The 23,139-nt window shown below is 43.7% G+C and overlaps 1 protein-coding gene across 1 annotated transcript in view; it reads right to left on the bottom strand.

The window, feature by feature from the left end:
* LOC109889016 (calmodulin-regulated spectrin-associated protein 2) overlaps positions 1–23,139 on the bottom strand; it is a 109,430-nt gene that overhangs the window by 75,126 nt on the left and 11,165 nt on the right. Inside the window, exon 2 of the mRNA XM_020480158.2 lies at positions 19,417–19,748. Within this exon, the coding sequence (XP_020335747.2) occupies positions 19,417–19,748 (332 nt within the window). The remainder of the gene's footprint in view (positions 1–19,416; positions 19,749–23,139) is intronic.

The raw sequence follows: 23,139 nt of genomic DNA, 5'->3' as shown, positions 1-23,139 counted from the left end.
TTCAAATGGTCTAGTCTCCTACCTTCCTAATACGGATTTGCACCCCCTTTTGCCGTCAGAACAGCCTCAATTTGTCAGGGAATGGACTCCAATGCTTCCAACAGTTGTGTCAAGTTGGCTAGATGTCCTTTAGGTGGGGGACCGTTCTGACATACTGAAACCGGTACACCTGGCACCTACTACCATACCCTGTTCAAAGGCAATTACACACACATATACATACATATACATATATACATACACACACATATGTATACATACACACACATATGTATACATACACACACACACACACACACACACACACATAATATATATATATATTTTTTTTTACCCCTTTTTCTCCCCAATTTCGTGGTGTCCAATTGTTTTAGTAGCTACTATCTTGTCTCATCGCTACAACTCCCGTACGGGCTCGGGAGAGACGAAGGTTGAAAGTCATGCGTCCTCCGATACACAACCCAACCAAGCCGCACTGCTTCTTAACACAGCGCGCATCCAACCCGGAAGCCAGCCACACCAATGTGTCGGAGGAAACACCGTGCACCTGGCAACCTTGGTTAGCGCGCACTGCGCCCGGCCCGCCACAGGGGTCACTGGTGCGCGATGAGACAAGGACACCCCTACCCAGAGTCTCTGGTGGCGCAGCTGGCGCTGCAGTACAGCGCCCTTAACCACTGCGCCACCCGGGAGGCCTGCAATCACATCTTTTGTCTTGCCCATTCACCCATTCTGAAAAGGCACACATACAAAATCCATGTCTCATTTGTCTCGAGGCTTAAAAATCCTTCTTTAACCCGTCTCCTCCCCTTCATCTATAGTGATTTGAAGTGGATTTAACAAGTGGCATCAATAAGGGATCATAGCTTTCACCTGGATTCACCTGGTCAGTCTATGTCACGGAAAGAGCAGGTGTTTCTTATGTTAATGTCCACTTAGTTGTGTAAGGTTGGTAGAATCTTATTCAACATGATTCCCAGCTGTAATGGCTGCCAAAAGGAGCTTCCAACAAGTATTAATAACACTGGGGTGTGAGGACATACGCAATCAGAATACAAAATAAGGTTGCACTTAGTCATTTGGAAACAGTTCTAGAATTGTGTAGATCGATTGGATTTTTAAAAATCCTATCGAATCCCTTTTTTGAAATGTATGTTTAAAAGGCAGCAAAATGTGAAGACTGTGAAAGGGGAGTGTTGACCTTTACCACCACCTGTATGGCCATATACGGCATGATCACAGTAATCAGAGCGGTATCCACGGCAACAGAGGTGACAAGGATCCATGTATCGGAGCTAAGTGGAATAATGACCCTTTTTATGCCTCCCTCAAGAAATATGAAACATATCCAAGATTATATTATACACCGACTCTGAACGGTTTATCATCATTACATTAATTTTCTGTTCATCGTGAAGATCATGTTTTTATTGATGGGGAGGATAAATCTGGTGCTAGGCTGAGGAGAGGCTTAACACAGTAACACACACACACACACACACACTACTGCTAATGGTGGCTCCCAAATGCAGAGCACTGTCCACGTGCCAACCACTTGGTCTAGATATACCACACATTCTGCTACAGGGACCACTTCAAACCCCCTTAACTGCAGGCAATTACAGTCATATACTGTAGAGTACAATACACCCACACACACAAGAGCAAGACCTAAGCCTAATACCCCAGAGTATAGCAAGAACTCCATGCCAAACACAGCTAAATTACCAGATCGGTCGTTTACACAATGCTATTACTTGCAGACGTCTATATAATTCACAGATTCGAAAACACACAAAGACTGCATGTAATATTCATAAGCTATACAGAATGACAACACAGCCACAGAGAGGACCCTAGTGATACCGGGAGGTTACAGGGCCTGACTGTAACTACAGCTACACTGGGAGGTTACAGGGCCTGACTGTAACTACAGCTACACTGGGAGGTTACAGGGCCTGACTGTAACTACAGCTACACTGGGAGGTTACAGGGCCTGACTGTAACTACAGCTACACTGGGAGGTTACAGGGCCTGACTGTAACTACAGCTACACTGGGAGGTTACAGGGCCTGACTGTAACTACAGCTACACTGGGAGGTTACAGGGCCTGACTGTAACTACAGCTACACTGGGAGGTTACAGGGCCTGACTGTAACTACAGCTACACTGGGAGGTTACAGGGCCTGGGTTGGCTGACTAAAGTTTACTATAGCAATTTGGAATCTCTAGCTAGTTAGGTGTGTGGGCTAGTTAGCTGTGTGGACTAGTTAGCTATGTAAGTGTTGTTAGGTGTGTAAAGTGGAGTTAGCTAGTTAGCTGTGTAAGCTAGTTAGCTGTGTGGACTAGTTAGCTATGTAAGTGTGGTTAGGTGTGTAAAGTGGAGTTAGCTAGTTAGCTGTGTAAGCTAGTTAGCTGTGTGGACTAGTTAGCTGTGTAAGCTAGTTAGCTGTGTAGACTAGTTAGCTAGTTAGCTGTGTAGACTAGTTAGCTAGTTAGCTGTGTAAGCTAGTTACCTGCTTGACAGATTTCCCTTCCCATGTCAGCAAAACTGTTAGGAATTGTTGTAGTAGAGATTCCATTTCTGGACACAAACCAAAAAGGCCTGACAAGAGAGCAGAAAACCTCCGGACCGGGCTCAGCAACCTCTCACGTCAGTAGAGCTAAGCATCCATCCTTTCATCCCTGGGCAGAATTGTCTAGCTCTGCACCATTATCCTCCCGAATGTTAATCCTCCTTAAAACATGACACGGGATTGCTGAGTTACAATTCAAATGACGAAAACTATTTTCAAACTACTTCCTGCTGTAGACCTACTGTATCTGTTGAGTATCTAACTGTGCGGTGTCCATACTAGGATTGAGGCTGTCCTAATATGGACACCGTTGTTAACAGTTGATGTTACTCTTCAATAACACAGACCCCAAAGCAAATCAAGGGGACGAAAAATTTGTTTATTCTTATTCAGAGGACGAATCATGCGAAGAGGTAGATGTTAGATGTTCATTCTCCCCTGTCCTCAGTGATGCTTTCCTGTGGTTCTCTCCACAGAACAAATGTGGATGCAGTTTATAACCCAGCCCTAGCCTGTGGTTGACCAATTAGAATTCCTTGCAATAAAACCTGGGCCAATGGCAAAATAACAAGTATCCTATTTCAGGCTCACTGTATAGACAAATTCCCCCCCATGTCTCTGACCCATTTCTCATGAATCCCCTATTACACCATTTCCATTGATCTAGTACTCTATGGACTTCTCGTCCTCTACGTTGTGTATTTATCGTCGAAATATTCCTACACCGTATAACTATTCTTACACCGTATTCACCTAGTAAGAAACCCTTCGGGAAAGTGCAATGGTTTTCCATTGATGAGTTGAAAGCGATAAGCGATCAAAAGAGATATCGTTACAAGAAGAAATAGACAACAAAAAAAATGGACTATGGCGAAGAGCAGAGCGCGTTGCTCAAATTGAGCAATGTACTTGATCTACAGCAGTTGATCATCAATTCAATATGACTTGTAGGCTATAATGCACGTCATAAGAGTGACAAGCTAGATTAAGACTGGACATTTAGGCTGTGTGTGAGTGAGTGAGTGAGTGAGACCCCAAAGCAAACTGCTCTATACCACGGGTCTGTTTCTAAAAGGCATGCCACAAACTGTACTGTTGTGTGTGTTGTGTGACCATAAGTGTGTGTGAGCAGCAGAGTTGATTTGTGTACATCATAGTGAGTAATGCAACATGTCTGTGGGTGTGTGTGTGGGCGGGCAGCAGCTGCAATCTGGAGTGCTTTGTCTTCAGATGTGCGAGTCCATCACAGAATCACATAAATTAAAAGAAAAAGAACGAGAGAGAGAGAGCTGCATTGCCGAGAGCTTCTGTTTGGCAGACCAGCAGAAAATGGAATCAAATCTGTTTTGAACACAACATTATCCCTTACATGAGAGGTCATAGCATCACACAGCAGATAAGGACAACAGAACTCCGCCATCTCAAAAACAACACAATTTCACTAAATACTGTAATGTACGTCTTATAGAAAAGACTTCCTTCACATTATTTTGTGACACAAAGAATGACCACAGGTGACCAGGTAGGCTAAATTTCCAATGTGGGTGTGTCAAATCGCAGGGCCTGTTGTCCGGACCTCTGGCAGTCTCTATGGGGGTGCCACAGGGTTCAATTCTCGAGCTGACCTTTTTCTCTGTAGATATCAATGATGTAGCTCTTGCTACTGGTGATTCTCTGATCCACCTCTACGCAGACAACACCATTCTGTATACTTCTGGCCCTTCTTTGGACACTGTAACCTCCAGACAAGCTTCAATGTCATTACAACTCTCCTTCCGTGGCCAACCGTTCTTAAACGCCAGTAAAACTAAATGTATGCTCTTCAACCGATCGCTGCCCGCACCTGCTCGCCTGTCACTACTCTGGACAGTTCTGACTTAGAATATGTGGACAACTACAAATACCTAGGTGTCTGGTTAGATTGTAAACTCTCCTTCCAGACTCACATTAAGCATCTCCAATCTAAAATTAAATCTAGAAATCGGCTTCCTATTTTGCAACAAAGCCTCCGTCACTCATGCTGCCAAACATACCCTCGTAAAACTGACTATCCTACCGATCCTTGACTTCGGCGATGTCATTTACAAAATAGCCTCCAACACTCTATTCAGCAAATTGGATGTAGTCTATCACAGTGCCATCCATTTTGTCACCAAAGCCCCATTACTACCCACCACTGCGACCTGTATGTTCTCGTTGGCTGGCCCTCACTACATATTCGTCACCAAACCCACTCCAGGTCATCTATAAGTCTTTGCTAGGTAAAACCCCACCTTATCTCAGCTCACTGGTCACCCGTAGCACGCGCTCCAGCAGATAGATTTCCAGCAGGTATATTTCACAGGTCACCCCCGAAGCCAATTTCTCCTTTGGTCGCCTTTCCTTCCAGTTCTCTGCTGCCAATGACTGGAACGAATTGCAAAAATCACTGAAGCTGGAAACTCATGTCTCCCCCACTAACTTCAAGCACCAGCTGTCAGAGCAGCTCACAGATCACTGCACCTGTACATAGCCCATCTGTAAATAGCCCATCCAACTACCTCATCCCCATACTGTTATATATTTTGTCTCTTTGCACCCCAGTAGCTCTACTTGCACATTCATCTTCTGCACATCTATCACTCCAGTGTTCAATTGCTATACTGTAATTATTTTGCCACTACGGCCTATTTATTGCCTTACCCCCCTTATCCTACCTCATTCGCACACACTGTCAATAGACTTTTTTTTAATTATTGACTGTGTTTGTTTATTCCATGTGTAACTCTGTGTTGTTGTTTGTGTCGCACTGCTTTGCTTAATCTTGGCCAGGTCGCAGTTGTACATGAGAACGTATTCTCAATTAGCCTACCTGGTTAAATAAAAGGTGAAATAAAAAAAAGATAAAAATAAAAATGTCTGACTCTCATAAAAATAAAAAATACAAATAGTACAAAATAAATACTCCTGTTCTTCATTGCATTGATCTGAATGAAGTGACCAGGGTTAATTGGGTTAATTGGGTTAATGATGAGCTTTCACCATACTGTTTTTCACTAGTCAACTTTTGTCCAAGTCTTCCAATCAGTGCAGATGAATGGAGAGCTTCTTCTTCAAGTGTGGCACATCTTCACACTTTTTTTTGTCTTCACATCAGACAAAATATGTGGTATATTACCTGTTTAAAAAATATACGGTTCATAAACGCAGCAAAAAAAAAGAAACGTCCCTTTTTCAGGACCCTGTCTTCCCAAATAACTTCACAGATCTTCATTGTAAAGGGTTTAAACACAGTTTCCTCCGGACTGGAGGACGTCGCTGGAGGCTCCGGGCTGGAGGACGTCGCTGGAGGCTCCGGACTGGAGGACGTCGCTGGAGGCTCCGGACTGGAGGACGTCGCTGGAGGCTCCGGACTGGAGGACGTCGCTGGAGGCTCCGGACTGGAGGACGTCGCTGGAGGCTCCGGACTGGAGGACGTCGCTGGAGGCTCCGGACTGGAGGACGTCGCTGGAGGCTCCGGACTGGAGGACGTCGCTGGAGGCTCCGGACTGGAGGACGTCGCTGGAGGCTCCGGACTGGAGGACGTCGCTGGAGGCTCCGGACTGGAGGACGTCGCTGGAGGCTCCGTGCCATGACTCCTCACTGGAGGTGATGGTGGGTGGGGTAATTCGTAAAAAGCCAAATAACTTCACAGATCTTCATTGTAAAGGGTTTAAACACGGTTTCCCATACTTGTTCAATGAACCATAAACAATTAATGAACATGTACCAGTGGAACAGTTGTTAAGACACTAACAGCTTACAGACGGTAGGTAATTAAGGTCACAGTTATGAATACTTAGGACACTAAAGAGGCCTTTCTACTGACTGAAAAACACCAAAAGAAAGATGCCCAGGGTCCCTGTTCATCTCTGTGAACGAGTCTTAGGCATGCTGCAAGGAGGCATGCAGACTGCAGATGTGGCCAGGGCAATAAATTGCAATGTCCGTACTGTGAGACTCCTAAAACATCACACCTGTGGGACAGGTACAGGATGGCAACAACAACTGTCTGAACACACCAGGAATGCACAATCCCTCCATCAGCGCTCAGACTGTCCGCAATAGGCTGGACTGAGGGCTTGTAGGACTGTTGGAAAGGCAGATCCTCACCAGACATCACCGGCAACAACGTCGCCTATGGGCACAAACCAACCTTCGCTGGACCAGACAGGACTGGCAAAAAGTGCTCTTCACTGACGAGTCGCGGCTTTGTCTTACCAGGGGTGATGGTCGGATTCGCGTTTATCGTTGAAGGAATGAGCGTTACACCGAGGCCTGTACACTGGAGCGGGATCGATTTGGAGGTGGAGGATCCGTCCTGGTCGGGGCCGGTGTGTCACAGCATCATCGAACTGAGCTTGTTGTCATTGCAGGCAATCTCAACCCTGTGCGTTACAGAGAAGACATCCTCCTCCCTCATGTGGTACCCTTCCTGTAGGCTCATCCTCCAGCATGACAATGCCAGCAGGCATACTGCAAGACAGGAATGTCAGTGTTCTGCCATGGCCATCGAAGAGCACGGATCTCAATCCCATTGAGCACGTCTGGGACCTGTTGGATCGGAGGGTGATGTCTAGGGCCATTCCCTCCAGAAATGTCCAGGAAATTGCAAGTGCCTTGGTGGAAGAGTGGGGTAACATCTCACAGCAAGAACTGGCAAATCTGGTGCAGTCCATGAGGAGGAGATGCACTGCAGTACTTAATGCAGCTGGTGGCCACACCAGATACTGACTGTTACTTTTGATGTTGAATCCCCCCCCCCCCTTTGTTCAGGGACACATTATTCCATTTATGTTAGTCACATGTCTATGGAACTTGTTCAGTTTATGTCTCAGTTGTTGCATCTTATGTTCATACAAATATTTACACATGTTAAGTTTGCTGAAAATAAACGCAGTTGACAGTGAGAGGACGTTTCTTTTTTTTGTTGCTGAGTTTATGACCCTCTTTCAAACAGACTCTTATTTACCACGTTCTTACAGGTATACCCCTTTCATACATGTCAGTGGGTAACTGGAATATTGGAAGGGGTGGGAAACTATAATATTTGTGTTGTGGAGAAATGACCAGGCAGGAGACGGGAGTACAGTTAGTTCCATGGGGACTGTTTCACATTTCAGATTAGGGAGTAGTTAAACAATGGAAGTCTTGATCAATGTACCTGAACAAACAAAAAAAACAGAACCATTCACACAGACCAGAAACCTGTATCTTGTAAGAGGGTCTATGAAAATGCAGTTATCATGTGTAAGCAGGTTTAAATTTTCCTTCTTTTTTTTTTAAAACCACCCTTTTCAGATATACAAAAAAAGCAGGCAAAAAGAAGCAGGCATGATACAGTAGTGGGATTTCGGTCTGTGTATGAAAGAGATACTAGAGACTGAGAAAACCCGGCTTTCATATCTGCTCTCCACAAAGCCACATCTTCAAAACACACTCTCACTGCAGCCACTCACCGTTAAAATCCTTCACAATTAAACATCCCTTGGGCTGCGTTTAGACAGGCAATTCTGATATTTCTTTCCACTACTTGGTCTTTTGACCAATCACTTCAGATCTTTTTCAAAGCTGATATGATTGGTAAAAAAAAAGATCAGAATTGGGCTGCTTGTGCAAACACAGCCAATGTCCCACAGTAGACATTGATAAAGACTGACCTGTGTTGTTGTTGTTGTTGTTGTTGTTATCTAAGACTGCATTGATTTGCCGCAACTATTCAATCAATACAGATAACTGTTATGAAAGTTGTATTGTCAATTTTGTTTTGTCTTTAAAAACGCCACTTTAAATGTGTACATGACACTGCAACAAAATTTCCCCATGGGGACAACAAAGTCAGTAAGTATATACTGATTGACTTTGAGATAGGAGATTTCTGAAGGTAATACCCTTTCAAAAGTGATTATTTTGTTCTAACCAACATGTCCAAAGTGGAGGGAGTTGTCACTTGTTTTACAGATCAGCAGGCCCCTGATCACAGTGCTCAATAACACTACCGGTCAAACATTTTAAAAATAATAAACATCTTTATTTTTACTAATTTTCTACACTGTAGAATAAGAGTGAAGACATCACAACTATGGCGGTCCCCATGAGAGCCAGTTTCATCGTAGTGCTTGATGGTTCTTGCGACTGCATTAAAGAAAAAAAACTTAAAGTCCATGAAATGTTCCGTATTGACTGACCTTTATGTGTTAAAGTAACGATGGACTGTCGTTTCTCTTTGCTTATTTGAGCTCTTCTTGACATAATATGAACTTAGTCTTTTACCAAATAGGGTTATCTTCTGTATACCACCCCTACCTTGTCACAACACAACCGATTGGCTCAAACGCATTAAGGAAAGAAATTCCACAATTGAACTTCTAACAAAGCACACCTGTTAATTGAAATGCATTCCAGGTGACTCATGAAGCTGGTTGAGAGAATGCCTAGAGTGTGCAAAACTGTTATCAAGACAAAAGGGTGGCTAATTTGAAGAATCTCAAATATAAAATATATTTAGATTTGTTTAACACTTTTTTTGGTTACTACATGATTCCATATGTGTTATTTTATAGTTTTGATGTCTTCACTATTATTCTACAATGTAGAAAATAGTAAAAAATTAAATAAAACCCTTGAATGAGTAGGTGTTCTAAAACTTTTGACCGGTAGTGTCACCGCCATTTTCACTCATTTATAAATGGTTCCTTTAAGGCTAGTTCATAGAGCCCACTGATTACACAGTGGAGGATGATGACTCAATCCTGGGCACTGAATCCATGAAATCTCTGTAGCACTAACATGTGGTCTCTGATTGTGACAACCACAGCAGCTAATCATGCAGAGAAGGACGAGAGGAGCGGAGGCCTACTCAACGGATGAGAGGGAGGGAGGAGAGAAGAGAAAAGAAGAAAAGAGAACAGAAGGGAGGGACGGACAGAGGACTTTCACAATCCTTTCACAGTTCTCTTTAATCACGTTTTTTGGAGGACCTGCTCACTGACTTGTACAATATCACTCCATGGCCAACTGGACCGAAAGTGAGCATGAACCAAAGAAGAATATGTCAAAGATTACGCCATAGAAGAGACGGTGAGCATGACATAAAACAGGATCAGGACAATTATACAGTATGGAAGATTATGGAACTGCATACAGTGTGTGAGCCAGTGGGCTGATTCATTTCAATCATTCTGTTTCAGTGTAGAAATGCTTCTTGAGGAAAGCTGCAATATAATTCTCTCTTTTTATTTGATTCTACTGTGGAACACGGAAACTGTTGTGTAATGAGGACACACTAGGGTAGCCTAGTGGTTAGAGCGTTGGACTAGTTATCGAAAGGTTGCAAGTTCGAATCCCCGAGCTGACAAGGTACAAATCTGTCGTTCTGCCCCTGAACAGGCAGTTAACCCACTGTTCCTAGGCCGTCATTGAAAATAAGAATTTGTTCTTAACTGACTTTCCTAGTTAAATAAAGGTATAATAAAAAAATAAAAACAGAACACGTTGTAACATATACCAGAGATAATGTGGTTTTTACGGTGTTTCCACTCAGTTGTCAAACGTACTGTACTAAACTATTGGAAGTGCTTTACACAGCACACCGTGAAAAACACGAGTGCATTCGGAAAGTATTCAGACCCCCTTGACTTTTCCACATTTTGTTACATTAAAGCCTTTCCTCATCAATCTACACACCCTATAATGACAAAGCGGAAAAAAAGTTTCGAAAAGTGTGCATATTTATTCAAAATAAAAAAACAGAAATATCTTATTTATTTAAGTATTCAGACCCTTTGCTATGAGACTTGAAATTGAGCTCAGGTGCATCCTGTTTCCATTGATCATCCTTGAGATGTTTCTACAACTTGGAGTCCACCTCTGGTAAACTCAATTGATTGGTCATGATTTGGAAAGCTGTCTATATAAAAGGTCCCACAGTTGACAGTGCATGTCAGAGCAAAAATCAAGCCATGAGGTCGAAGGAACCGTAGAGCTCCGAGACAGGTTTGTGTCGAGGCACAGATCTGAGGAAGGGTACCAAAAAATGTCTGCAGCATTGAAGGTCCCAAAGAACACAGTGGCATCCGTCATCCTTAAATAGAAGAAGTTTGGAACCACCAAGACTCTTCCTAGAGCTGGCCACCCAGCCAAACTGAGCAATCGGGGGAGAAGTGCTTTGGTCAGGGAGGTGACTAAGAACCCAATGGTCAGAGTTCCCCTGTGGAGATGGGAAAATCTTCCAGAAGGACAACCATATCTGAAGCACTCTCCAAAGCAGGCTTTTATGGCAGTGGCCACACGGAAGCCACTCCTCATTAAAAAAGGCACATGACAGCCCGCTTGGAGTTTGCCAAAAGGCACCTAAAGGACTCTGACCATGAGAAACAAGATTCTCTGGTCTGATGAAACCAAGATTGAATTCTTTGGCCTGAATGCCAAGCATCAAGTCGGGAAGAAACCTGGCAACATCCCTATTGTGAAGCATGGGGGTGGCAGCATCATGCTGTGGGGATGTTTTTCAGTGGCAGGGACTGGGAGACTAGTCAGGATTGAGGGGGGAAAAAATCAGAGCAATGTACAAAGAGATGCTTGATGAAAACCAGCTCCAGGGCGCTCAGACATCGTCCAACCGGACAACGACCCTAAGCACACAAAGACAATGCAGGAGTGGCTTCGGGACAAGTCTCTGAATGACCTTGAGTGGCCCAGCCAGAGACCGGACTTGAACCTGATCGAATATCTCTGGAGAGACCTGAAAATAGCTGTGCAGCGATGCTCCCCATCCAACCTGACAGAGCTTGAGAGGATCTGCAGAGAAGCGTCCTAATCACTGACAAAGTGAAAAGGTGGTTTTTAATTTATTTTACTTTTATTAAACCAGGTGGGCCATTTGAGAACAATATCTCATTTCCAATTGTGACCTGGCCAAGATAAAGCAAAGCAGTACAACAATAACAACAACATAGAATTACACATCGAATAAACAAGCGTACAGTCAATAACACAATAGAAAAATCTTTGTACTGTGTGTGCAAATGTAGAAGTGTAGGGAGGTAGGCAATAAATAGGCCATAGAGGAAAGGCGGCCAAAGGAAGTGTTGGCTTTGGGGATGACCAGTGAAATATACCTGCTGGAGCACGTGCTACGGATGGGTGTTGCTATAGTGACCAGTGAGCTGAGATAAGGCGGGGCTTTACCTAGCAAAGACTTATAGATGACCTGGAGCCAGTGGGTTTGGTGACGAGTATGAAGCGAGGGCCAGCCAACGAGAGCATACAGGTTGCAGTGGTGGGTAGTATATGGGGCTTGGCTTTGGTGACAAAACAGATGGCACAGTGAAAGACTGCATCCAGTTTGTTGAGTAGAGTGTTGGAGGCTATTTTGTAAATGACATCACCGAAGTCGAGGATCGATAGGATAGTCAGTTTTATGAGGGTAAGGAGGCTTTGTTGCAAAATAGGAAGCCAATTCTAGATTTAATTTTAGATTGGAGATGCTTAATGTGAGTCTGGAAGGAGAGTTTACAGTCTAACCAGACACCTAGGTGTTTGTAGTTGTCCATATATTCTAAGTCAGAACCGTCCAGAGTTGTGATGTTAGTCGGGCGGAAGGGTGCGGGCAGCGATCGGTTGATGAGCATGCATTTAGTTTTACTAGCATTTAAAAGCAGTTGGAGGCCACGGAAGGAGTGTTGTATGGTGTTGAAGCTCGTTTGCAGGTTTGTTAGCACCGTGTCCAAAGACGTGCCAGATGTATACAGAATGGTGTCTTCTGCATAGAGGTGGATCAGAGAATTACCAGCAAGAGCGACATTGTTGATATATACCGAGAAAAGAGTTGGCCCGAGAATTGAACCCTGTGGCACTCCCAAAGAGACTGCCAGAGGTCTGGCCAACAGGCCCTCCGATTTGACACACTGAACTCTATCAGAGAAGTAGTTGGTGAACCAGGCGAGGCAGTCATTTTAGAAGGCAAGGCTATTGAGTCTGTCCATAAGAATGCGGTGATTGACAGAGTCGAAAGGTCAATGAAGACGGCTGTACAGTAAAGTCTTATCGATGGTGGTTATGATATTGTTTAGGACCTTGAGCGTGGCTGAGGTGCACCCATGACCAGCTTGGAAACCAGATTGCATAGTGGAGAAGGTACGGTGGGATTCGAAATGGTCAATGATCTGATTTGTTAACTTGGCTTTCAAAGACTTTAGAAAGGCAGGGCAGGATGGACATAAATCTATAACAGTTTGGCTCTAGAGCGTATGCCCCTTAGAAGAGGGGGATGACCACGGCAACTTTCCAATCTATTGCTTCAATAAAGTACTGAGTAAAGGGTCTGAATACTTATGTAAATGAAAAATGTCAGTTTAAATGTTCAATACATTTGGAAACAATTGTAAAAACAGTTTTTGCTTTGTCATTATGGGGTATTGTGTGTAAATGTAATCCATTTTAGAAGAAGGCTGTAATGTAACAAAATGTGGAAAAAGTCTAGGGGTCTCAATACTTTCCGAATGCACTGTACATGCATATGGCTGAGCAACACGCTATGCAACACCCCATGTCCCTCAGTCAAGCAGTGAATTTCAAACACAGACCACAAAGACTAGGGAGGTTTTCCAATGCCTCACAAAAAAAGGCTATAATGTTTTTTTTTGTTAAATCAGACATTGAATATCCCTTTGAGCATGGTGAAGTAATTAATTACACTTTGTATGGTGTATCAATACACCCAGTCACTACAAAAATACAGGGGTCCTTCCTAACACAGTTGGCGTAGAAGAAGGAAACTGCTCAGGGATTTCCCCACGAGGCCAATGGGGACTTTAAAAACAGCCATTTTCAAGTCTTGCCACAGATTTTTAAACAGATTTTCAAGTCAAAACTGTAACTAAGACATTTAATCTTTTCATTTTGAATTCATGTGTTAAATGGAAGCATAATTCCAAAGTAATGTTATGGGGTATTGTGGGTAGGCCAGTGACACAAAATATAAATTCAATCCATTTTAAATTTAGTAACAAGACAATTTTGAAAAAGTCAAGGAGTGTGTATACTTTCTGAAGGCATCTACAGTATAAACATATATACATACAGTACCAGTCAACAGTTTGGACACACCTACTCATCCAAGGGTTTTTCTTTAATTTTACTATTTTCTACATTGTAGAGTAATAGTGAAGACATCAAAACTATGAAATAACACATACAGAATCATGTAGTAACCAAAAAAAAAGTGTTAAACAAATCAAAATACCTTTGCCTTGATGACAGCTTTGCCTTGATGACAGCTTTGCCTTGATGACAGCTTTGCACATTTGGCATTGTCTCATCCAGCTTCAGGTAGTCACCTGGAATGCATTCCAATTAACAGGTATGCCTTGTTAAAAGTTCAATTGTGGAATTTATTTCCTTCTTAATTAATGCATTTGAGACAATCAGTTGTTTTGTGACGAGGTAGGGTTGGTATACAGAAGATAGCCCTATTTGGTAAAAGACCAAGTCCATATTATGGCAAGAACAGCTCAAATACACACAGAGAAACAACAGTCCATCATTACTTTAAGACATGAATGGAGCTCAATCCGGAAAATGTCAAGAACTTAAAGTTTCTTCAAGTGCAGTCGCAAAAAACCAAGCGCTATGATGAAACTGGCTCTCATGAGGACCGCCACAGGAAAGGAAGACCCGGAGTTACCTTTGCTGCAGAGGATAAGTTCATTAGACTTTACAAGTCTCAGAAATTGCAGCCCAAATAAATGCTTCAGAGTTCAAGTAACAGACACATCTCAACATCAACTGTTCAGAGGAGACTGTGTGAATCAGGCCTTCATGGTTGAATTGCTGCAATGAAACCACTACTAAAGGACACCAATAAGAAGAAGAGACTTTCTTGGGCCAAGAAAAACAAGCAATCGACATTAGACCGGTGGAAATCTGTCCTTTGGTCTGATGACTCCAAACTGAGGATTTTTGGTTCCAACCGCCGTGTCTTTGTGAGACGCAGAGTAGATGAACGGATGATCTCTGCATGTGTGGTTCCCACCGTGAAGCATGGAGGAGGAGGTGTGATGGTGTAAGGGTGCTTTGCTGGTGACACTGTCAGTGGTTTATTTAGAATTCAAGGCACACTTAACCATCATGTCTACCACAGCATTCTGAAGCGATACGTCATCCCATCTGGTTTGCGCTTAGGTGGATTATAATTTGTTATTCAACAGGACAATGACCCAAAACACCTCCATTCTGTGTAAGGGCTATTTGACCAAGGAGAGTGATGGGAGTGCTGCATCAGATGACCTGGCCTCCAAAATCACCTGACATCAACCCAATTGAGATAGTTGGGATGAGTTGGACCGCAGAGTGAAGGAAAAGCAGCCAACAAGTGCTCAGCATGTGGGATCTCCTTCAAGACTTTTGGAAAAGCACTCCAGGGGAAGCTGGTTGAGAGAATGCCAAGAGTGTGCAAAGCTGTCATCAAGGCAAAGGGTGGCTACTTTGAAGAATATAAAATATATGTGACTCACCACATGGATTTGGCCTTGTATAGCAAAATGTGAAATTGTATTTTTTACATTAGATAAAATTAGACACTCAGAGCTACAAAATTGTGTATCATACACTGCATGTGAGGAACAATGAGAAACTAATTCTGTTTTGAAAGTTGATCAACTTGTAAACTCACTTTTGAGAAAATCACCTTTGAATGTTTTGCTATCTAGTGAAGAGCTCTTCTTTGTCAACACCCATTCAGCATCGTTCACACCCTCTTAAGCTTTAGCCCCACCCATCTTGTTTTGCTCTCGAAGCACACACTTGACGCTCTGGCCGATGATTAGTTTACCTCTAGATATGAAAACATCCTATCAAGCTCTGCTGGCAACAATTTCATTACGCTTTTTTGCAGACGTTTACTGACACCAGCCATATTCAATGGGTGTTGTACACACGTAAGCTATCGAGCCAGCCAGCTAGCTAATGTTAGCTAGTTAAACAACAATGAACAGTGCCAACAATGACACAGTGCTGGGAGCTAACCAACCATGTTCAATGTTAGCTAACTAGAACAGCAAACGGCTTTGGGAAACAAATGATAACATCAGCTTGGGGGCCAGCCAGCTAATGTTAGCTACAGTAGGTAGCTAACAGTACACTTTAGCTTGAAATGAAGCCATTTTCTGTCAAAATTGCCGAGAGAGTAGTTCAGATTGGTCCGCCATAGAAGGCTTCTGTCCATTTGAGTTCTTTAATCTGTGTTGGTAATCATTTGGATTTAAAAATACATTTTATGTTCAAACGGCTGTCCTGTGAAGTCGTGACTTGCGATATTTGCTTAGTTTCCCAAATCGGGTCACATACATGTTTCACACTTTTTTGGTTACTACATGATTCCATATGTGTTATTTCATAGTTTTGATGTCTTCACTATTACTCTACAATGTAGAAAATAGTAAAAATAAAGAAAAACTCTTGAATGAGTAGGTGTTCTAAAACTTCTAAAACTTTGACTGGTACTGTACAATCAGTATATGTTTTTTGACTTATAATGGTTATTGTACTTACATGATAGTCTTCATCCATAACTGTCCTTTACACAGTAATTGTGCCCTAATCTCTACTAAATGTCATACTGTTAGCAGTCGATAGTGACTGGTATTAGGACAGCAATACAAGCGAAACACAACGGAATTATGGTTGACAATTACTCATGCAAATAGTCAACGAGGAGAGGGTAGAGTAAACAAAATGTCAATCAGTGAAAAACTAGGAATTTGAACAACAGCCTCATTTGCATATTCAATTCAAATAAAAACATCCCTCAATCCAAAACCAATCAGGTGAAAAAGGCCTCCTATTGTGACTGAGACATGGCATAATGATTGCTTCTCATTTCAACTCGATAGGGCTGCCTGCCTAGCCTAGTCATTTCTGTCCCGAGACAGCCTACAGGTCTGTGTAAGGTGGCACCGACAGACATGGCAGCTCTGCTTCTCTAAGCAACTTTGTAGTATTTGTTTTTTTTTGTGTGTTTTATTTATTATTATTAGCCCAGAATGTTTTTTGTGTTATTACAGGAATAACTTCTGGATTACGGAAATAACTTCTGGATATCAGAGCGGTGGTAACTCACCAGAAATATGACTTTCACGAATTGGATCCTTTGTTCATACCCTCCAGGGCAATTGAAATTTTCCCGAGGCTGCTCCAAGACACCACCGGCCAGGAAGAGGTATTCGAAGTGGACTTCTAGTCTGACTCAGGAGCCATGTACACCATCCACCGCTTCTGAGTATATTACTCGCTAATGTTCAGTCTCTGGACAATAAAGTAGATGAGCTCAGGGCAAGGATCTCCTTCCAGAGAGACATCAGGGACTGTAACATACTCTGTTTCATAGAATCATAGCTCTCTCTGGATATACTGTCCCCGTCCATACAGCCAGCTGGGTTCTCAGTACATCGCACAGACAGGAATAAAGCTCTCTGGGAAGAAGAAAGGCTGTGGTGTATGTTTCATGATTAACTACTCATGGTGTGATTGTGATAACATACAGAACTCAAGTCCTTTTGTTCACCCGACATAGAATACCTAACAATCAAAGGCTGACCGTATTACCTCCCAAGAGAATTATCTTCGGTTATAGTCACAGCCGTGTATATTCCCCCTCAAGCTGATACCATGGCAGCCCTCAAGGAACTACACTGGACTTATTGCAAAGTGGAAACCACATATCCTGAGGTCGCATTTATTGTAGCTGGGCATTTTTACAACGCAAATTTGAGAAAAACACTACTGAAGTTCTATCAACACACTGTATATTGGCTCTGGAAAAACTCTCGATCACTGTTACTCCACCTTCCGGGATGGCTACAAAGCCCTCTCCCACCCCCCCTTCGGCAAAATCAGATCATGACTCCATTTTGCTCCTCCTTTCCTATAGGTAGAAACTCAAGGAAGTACCCGTGCTAAAGGTCTATTCAACAACGTCAGTACAGGCAAAACTTCAGTGCAGAGACAAACTGGAGTCACAAATCAATGGCTCAGACACGAGACGTATATGGCAGGGTCTACAGACAATCACAAAGGGAAAACCAGCCATGTCGCAGAGACCGAGGACTTGTTCACGGACAAGCTAAACACCTTCTTCGCCCGCTTTGAGGATAACACAGTGCCACCGTTGCGGCCTGCTCCCAGGGACTGTGGGCTATCGTTCTCCATGGCCTATGTGAGTAAGACATTTAAGCGTGTTAACCCTCGCAAGGCTGTCGGCCCAGATTACATCTCTAGCAGTGTCCTCAGCACATGTGCAGACCAGCTGGCTGGAGTGTTTACGGACATATTCAATCTCTCCCTGTCCCAGTCTGTTTTCTCCACTTGCTTCAAGAAAAGGTAACTGAACTAAATGACTATCGCCCCGTAGCACTCACTTCTGTCATCATGAAGTGCTTTGAGAGGCTAGTTATCACCTCTACCTTACCGGACACCCTAGACACACTTTTGCTTACCGCCCCAATAGATCCACAGATGATGCAATTGCCATCGCACTGCCTGTTCCTATCTGGACAAGAGGAATACCTACGTAAGAATGCTGTTCATTGACTACAGCTCAGCCTTTAACACAACATTAAGCTCGAGGCCCTGGATCTGAACCCCGCCCTGTGCAACTGGGTCCTGGAGTTGCTGACGGGCCACTCCCAGATGGTAAAGGTAGGAAACAACACCTCCACTTCGCTGATCCTCAACACAGTGGCCCCACAAGGGTGCTTGCTCAGCCCACTCCTGTACTCCCTGTTCACCCATGACTGCGTGGCCACACACGCCTCCAACACAATCATCAAATTTGCAGACAACACAACAGTAGTAGGCCTGATTATCAGCAATGACAAGACAGCCTACAGAGAGGAGGTGAGGATCCTGGCAGAGTGGTGCAAGAAAACAACCTCTCACACAATGTCAACAAAACAAAGGGGCTGTTCGGGGACTTCAGGAAACAGCTGAGGGAGCACGCCCCTATCCACATCGATGGGACCTCAGTTGAGAAGGTGGAAAGCTTCAAGTTCCAAATATACCCCGTTCCCTATATACCCCCCCTTTGACCAAAGCCTCATGGAGAGAGGCAGAAAGATAAAACAGGGGAATAGAGAGAAAGAGTAGTAGAGATACAAACAGCTACTACTTACTTAGACGAGACAAGACGACAAGACAAGACCAGACAGACAGACGGTCCACCCTGAAAAATAGTGGGCTGATTTCAAAACGATGTGGGTACTGGGCATTAACATGCTTATGCTTATGAGGGTATTCTGATTAGGCCAGGGGAGTTTCAAGTAATTCCGGTAAAACCCCTGCCAATCAAATCCTGCAGGTGGAGACTGCTTCAATAAAAGTCACAATGAGAAGACCTAGGCTATAGAGAAGTACAGAGATGAGAGAGAAAGACAGATGCAGATAGCAAGACAAAGAGAGAGATCGACACTAAAAGGCACTAAAACAGACTGAAAGAAGTCACAAAAAAAACATGGAGGGAAAGAGATCCACAGCCACACACTATCCCCCAACCCAACCCCTCTCCCTTACTATCTGTAGGGGCCTCTTGCGGAGGTCTCTCTCAGTAGCCAACCCACAGCCACACACTATCCCCCAACCCAACCCAACCCCTCTCCCTTACTATCTGTAGGGGCCTCTTGCGGAGGTCTCTCTCAGTAGCCAACCCACAGCCACACACTATCCCCCAACCCAACCCCTCTCCCTTACTATCTGTAGGGGCCTCTTGCGGAAGTCTCTCTCAGTAACCAGACCCACACTATCCCCCAACCCAACCCCTCTCCCTTACCATCTGTAGGGGCCTCTTGCGGAGGTCTCTCTCAGTAACCAGCCTCGTCTGGTCTGTGACGTGGAGTCCCTTCTGGGCCAGGGCCTGGATGACAGCATCGTGACCAACCAGGGGCTGGGTGACAGCATCGCGACCAACCAGGGGCTGAGTGACAGCATCGTGACCAACCAGGGGCTGGGTGACAGCATCGTGACCTCCACTTGTCAGGATGAGGCTCCCGGCTCTGCAGTAGAGCTCAGCAGACAGCAGTAGGCTGACTACTGCAGGCTTCAGATGCTCCTGTTCATACTGGTCTGTGTAGAAGGGCTCCTTCAGGTCGGCCGGGACACTGTCTGTTTAGGAGGGAGAGGTAGAGAGGTCAAAAGAGAGAATGCTTTGGCACATACTACATTTTTCTAAGTCAAGAGTGAATCGGTGAATATACCATTTGCTCCCAGGAAAAATGATAATTAACTTTCTAAATGTTGTAATGCAAAAGGGAATCATGCGCAGTAGTTAACCGTTAACTAGACAACCGTTCCACTCCTAAACCAGCTCATAGTACCTGATACAGTGTTGTTGTTCCTGATATAAAACGAGATTAGGGTGTCAATATAGTATTGAACAAGTCAACACGACTGATAGTAATTGAGTCTACTTCATTGTTTCCTCGTCCAAAAGACATGGTGGTTATATCCGTTATGAAATACACTATGGATGAACTGCAATGTGTGTTACCATGGAAACTACAGTAGGAAAGGAACCTGATCAGAGTGTGTGTGTGTGTGTGTGTGTGTGTGTGTGTGTGTGTGTGTGTGTGTGTATCTCAGTTGGCCTGGAGTTCAAAAATGTATTTCTTCCTTGTCAGACTTTCACAGGGTGCTGAGAAAAAAATGGGGACGGTATAAAAACCAGAGACTCTGTATCCACAAAACAACAAGCTATAAAATAACCTGATTTTCACACCACTCAAGGAGCTGCACATTAGGAGTGTGGCTGAAAGTAGATTGATTCCTTCACGATGTAACACTCTGCCGCACACACACACACACACACACACACACCAGATGGGTGTTCGTTATGATCGGTGAAGCCACAGTAAGAGGGAACTTCTCAGCTTCACACCCTTCATCCACACTCACACCACTCTGGGGATCATATTAGACAGGCCAAGTCAGCAGCTCATAACAGAGACACGCTATCTAATTAACAAGGTCACCAAAGGGTACTTGAGGTAGAAGTTGCTATTAATTGCAGATCTAGGATCAGATTACCAACAGTCCTTACCTAAACCTTTAGCGGGATGAAGAAGTAATCTGACCCTGTTTCATTGTCATTTTAGCAAGCCAGATTTTTCTGAAATCTTTTTTTAGTAGTTCGAAGATGAGCATTCCTGAAACATTATTTTGTTGACATTTAATATGATTTCTGAGAAATTGATTGCACCCAAATTGGCACTTTCAATGTACATAATTTATATCATATTCAAATAATTCAATTAATTACATCGTATTCAAAAAAAATCAGCGATGAGCAAATTTGAGGTCTGTAGTAGCCAAGTAGGCTACTGTGGCTATTTGATCATAATGTAGAGTGACTGAAAATGTTGTGTTGTTTGATACAATAAAACACTTTATAAAATGCATTAATATTCCCATACCATTATTACAGAGAATCAGACAAATTATGCTACCCTCTGCCTATTGGCTACGTAGCTTATTCAAGCCGGTCTCAAAATACAACACTGCCTCTTTAATACGAAAATTGCCCTATAACTGGACTAATAACTCACTAACTAGCAAAGGATAAAAACAAATATGTGCACACGTGGCTACATGCAGCTCATGCTGTAAACACAGTCCAGTTCAAAGTGAATGGCACAGTTCCATATATGGCAATGGTCTATTTACATATAGGCCTACTGCAGGTCTGACTGGTTATAGCGCACTGGTCTGTTTAGAGAACGGGCTTGAGTAGTGCTTGTCATTGCAATAGAATCTTACTCCGATGCGTTCGGCCTACAACAAAAATCTCTTGCATAGTTTGTTTTGTTTCGGTATGTTGCATTGAAAGTGGCTAATTTTGTGTTGATTTGATCACAATTGCCACAGTAATGGGAAACGTTGATAGTGTTAACGGGGAAAACTCTAGAACAGTGGTCACCAACCTTTTCTGAGTCAAGATCACTTGGAGTCAAAATGCAAGCCGAGATCTACCGGTCAGATTTTTTTAACGACGTAAAAAAAACATAAGCCTATTCAACATTAACCAATTATAAACAGTTCTGTAGCAATGAGGTTTGTGCAGTAGACTATAGGCCCAATACAGTATCACTGCATACTGGCTTTGCCCTGCCAATGCATTGTTGTTCGGGACATTTTTTTAAATTATATTTCAAAATTTGAGGTGGACTATATGATCAAACCGGTAATAGATCCATTGTTGTATGACTTGTGAAGCGCAGCTGAATGAGCATTGTGGTGGTGCCTGCATCTGATGGTCAGGCTCAGTGGAGGGAGAGAGCAGCAGACTGAGGGTCCGTCTCAGCGGAGGGAGAGAGCAGCAGACTGATGGTCCGTCTCAGTGGAGGAAGAGAGCAGCAGACTGAGGGTCAGTCTCAGCAGACTGATGGTCCGTCTCAGTGGAGCGAGAGAGCAGCAGACTGAGGGTCAGTCTCAGTGGAGGTAGAGAGCAGCAGACTGATGGTCAGTCTCAGCAGACTGATGGTCAGTCTCAGTGGAGGGAGAGAGCAGCAGACTGATGGTCCGTCTCAGTGGAGCGAGAGAGCAGCAGACTGAGGGTCAGTCTCAGTGGAGGTAGAGAGCAGCAGACTGATGGTCAGTCTCAGCAGACTGATGGTCAGTCTCAGCAGAGAGAGAGAACAGCAGACTGATGGTCAGTCTCAGCAGAGAGAGAGAACAGCAGACTGATGGTCAGTCTCAGCAGAGAGAGAGAGCAGCAGACTAATGGTCAGTCTCGGCAGACTGATGGTCAGTCTCGGCAGACTGATGGTCAGTCTCGGCAGACTGATGGTCAGTCTCGGCAGACTGATGGTCAGTCTCGGCAGACTGATGGTCAGTCTCGGCAGACTGATGGTCAGTCTCGGCAGACTGATGGTCAGTCTCGGCAGACTGATGGTCAGTCTCGGCAGACTGATGGTCAGTCTCGGCAGACTGATGGTCAGTCTCAGCAGACTGATGGTCAGTCTCAGCAGACTGATGGCGTCATGCACAAATTCATGTTGTTACTCCTATTTACAGAGAAAGTGGTCCTTAGTGCGACCATTTAAAAAAAACAAGCACACATAAAACCTGAAAAAGCCATACATGCACATGAATAAAATCATGGAGGATAACACACAATACAGTCTGGGACTTATTTCCATTGTTAAATCATGGAGGACAACACACAAAGTCTGGGATTTCCATTGTGGTCCTCTTGAGACAAGATGGCTGGACAAGATCCAACACAGTTAAACACAGTATGGCAGTGAAACAATAAAACAAAAACAGAGAAGAAGAACATCTATCTCATCAAAAACAGAGAAGAAGAACATCTCTCATCAAAAACAGAGAAGAAGAACATCTCTCACATCAAAAACAGAGAAGAAGAACATCTCTCACATCAAAAACAGAGAAGAAGAACATCTCTCTCATCAAAAACAGAGAAGAAGAACATCTCTCTCATCAAAAACAGAGAAGAACATCTCTCTCATCAAAAACAGAGAAGAACATCTCTCTCATC

The sequence above is a fragment of the Oncorhynchus kisutch genome, linkage group LG4 (assembly GCF_002021735.2).
Source record: "Oncorhynchus kisutch isolate 150728-3 linkage group LG4, Okis_V2, whole genome shotgun sequence".
In the NCBI taxonomy this organism is placed as follows: Eukaryota; Metazoa; Chordata; class Actinopteri; order Salmoniformes; family Salmonidae; genus Oncorhynchus; species Oncorhynchus kisutch.
Note: the sequence above shows the minus strand (reverse complement) of the source record. Positions and strands in the feature narration are given on the sequence as shown.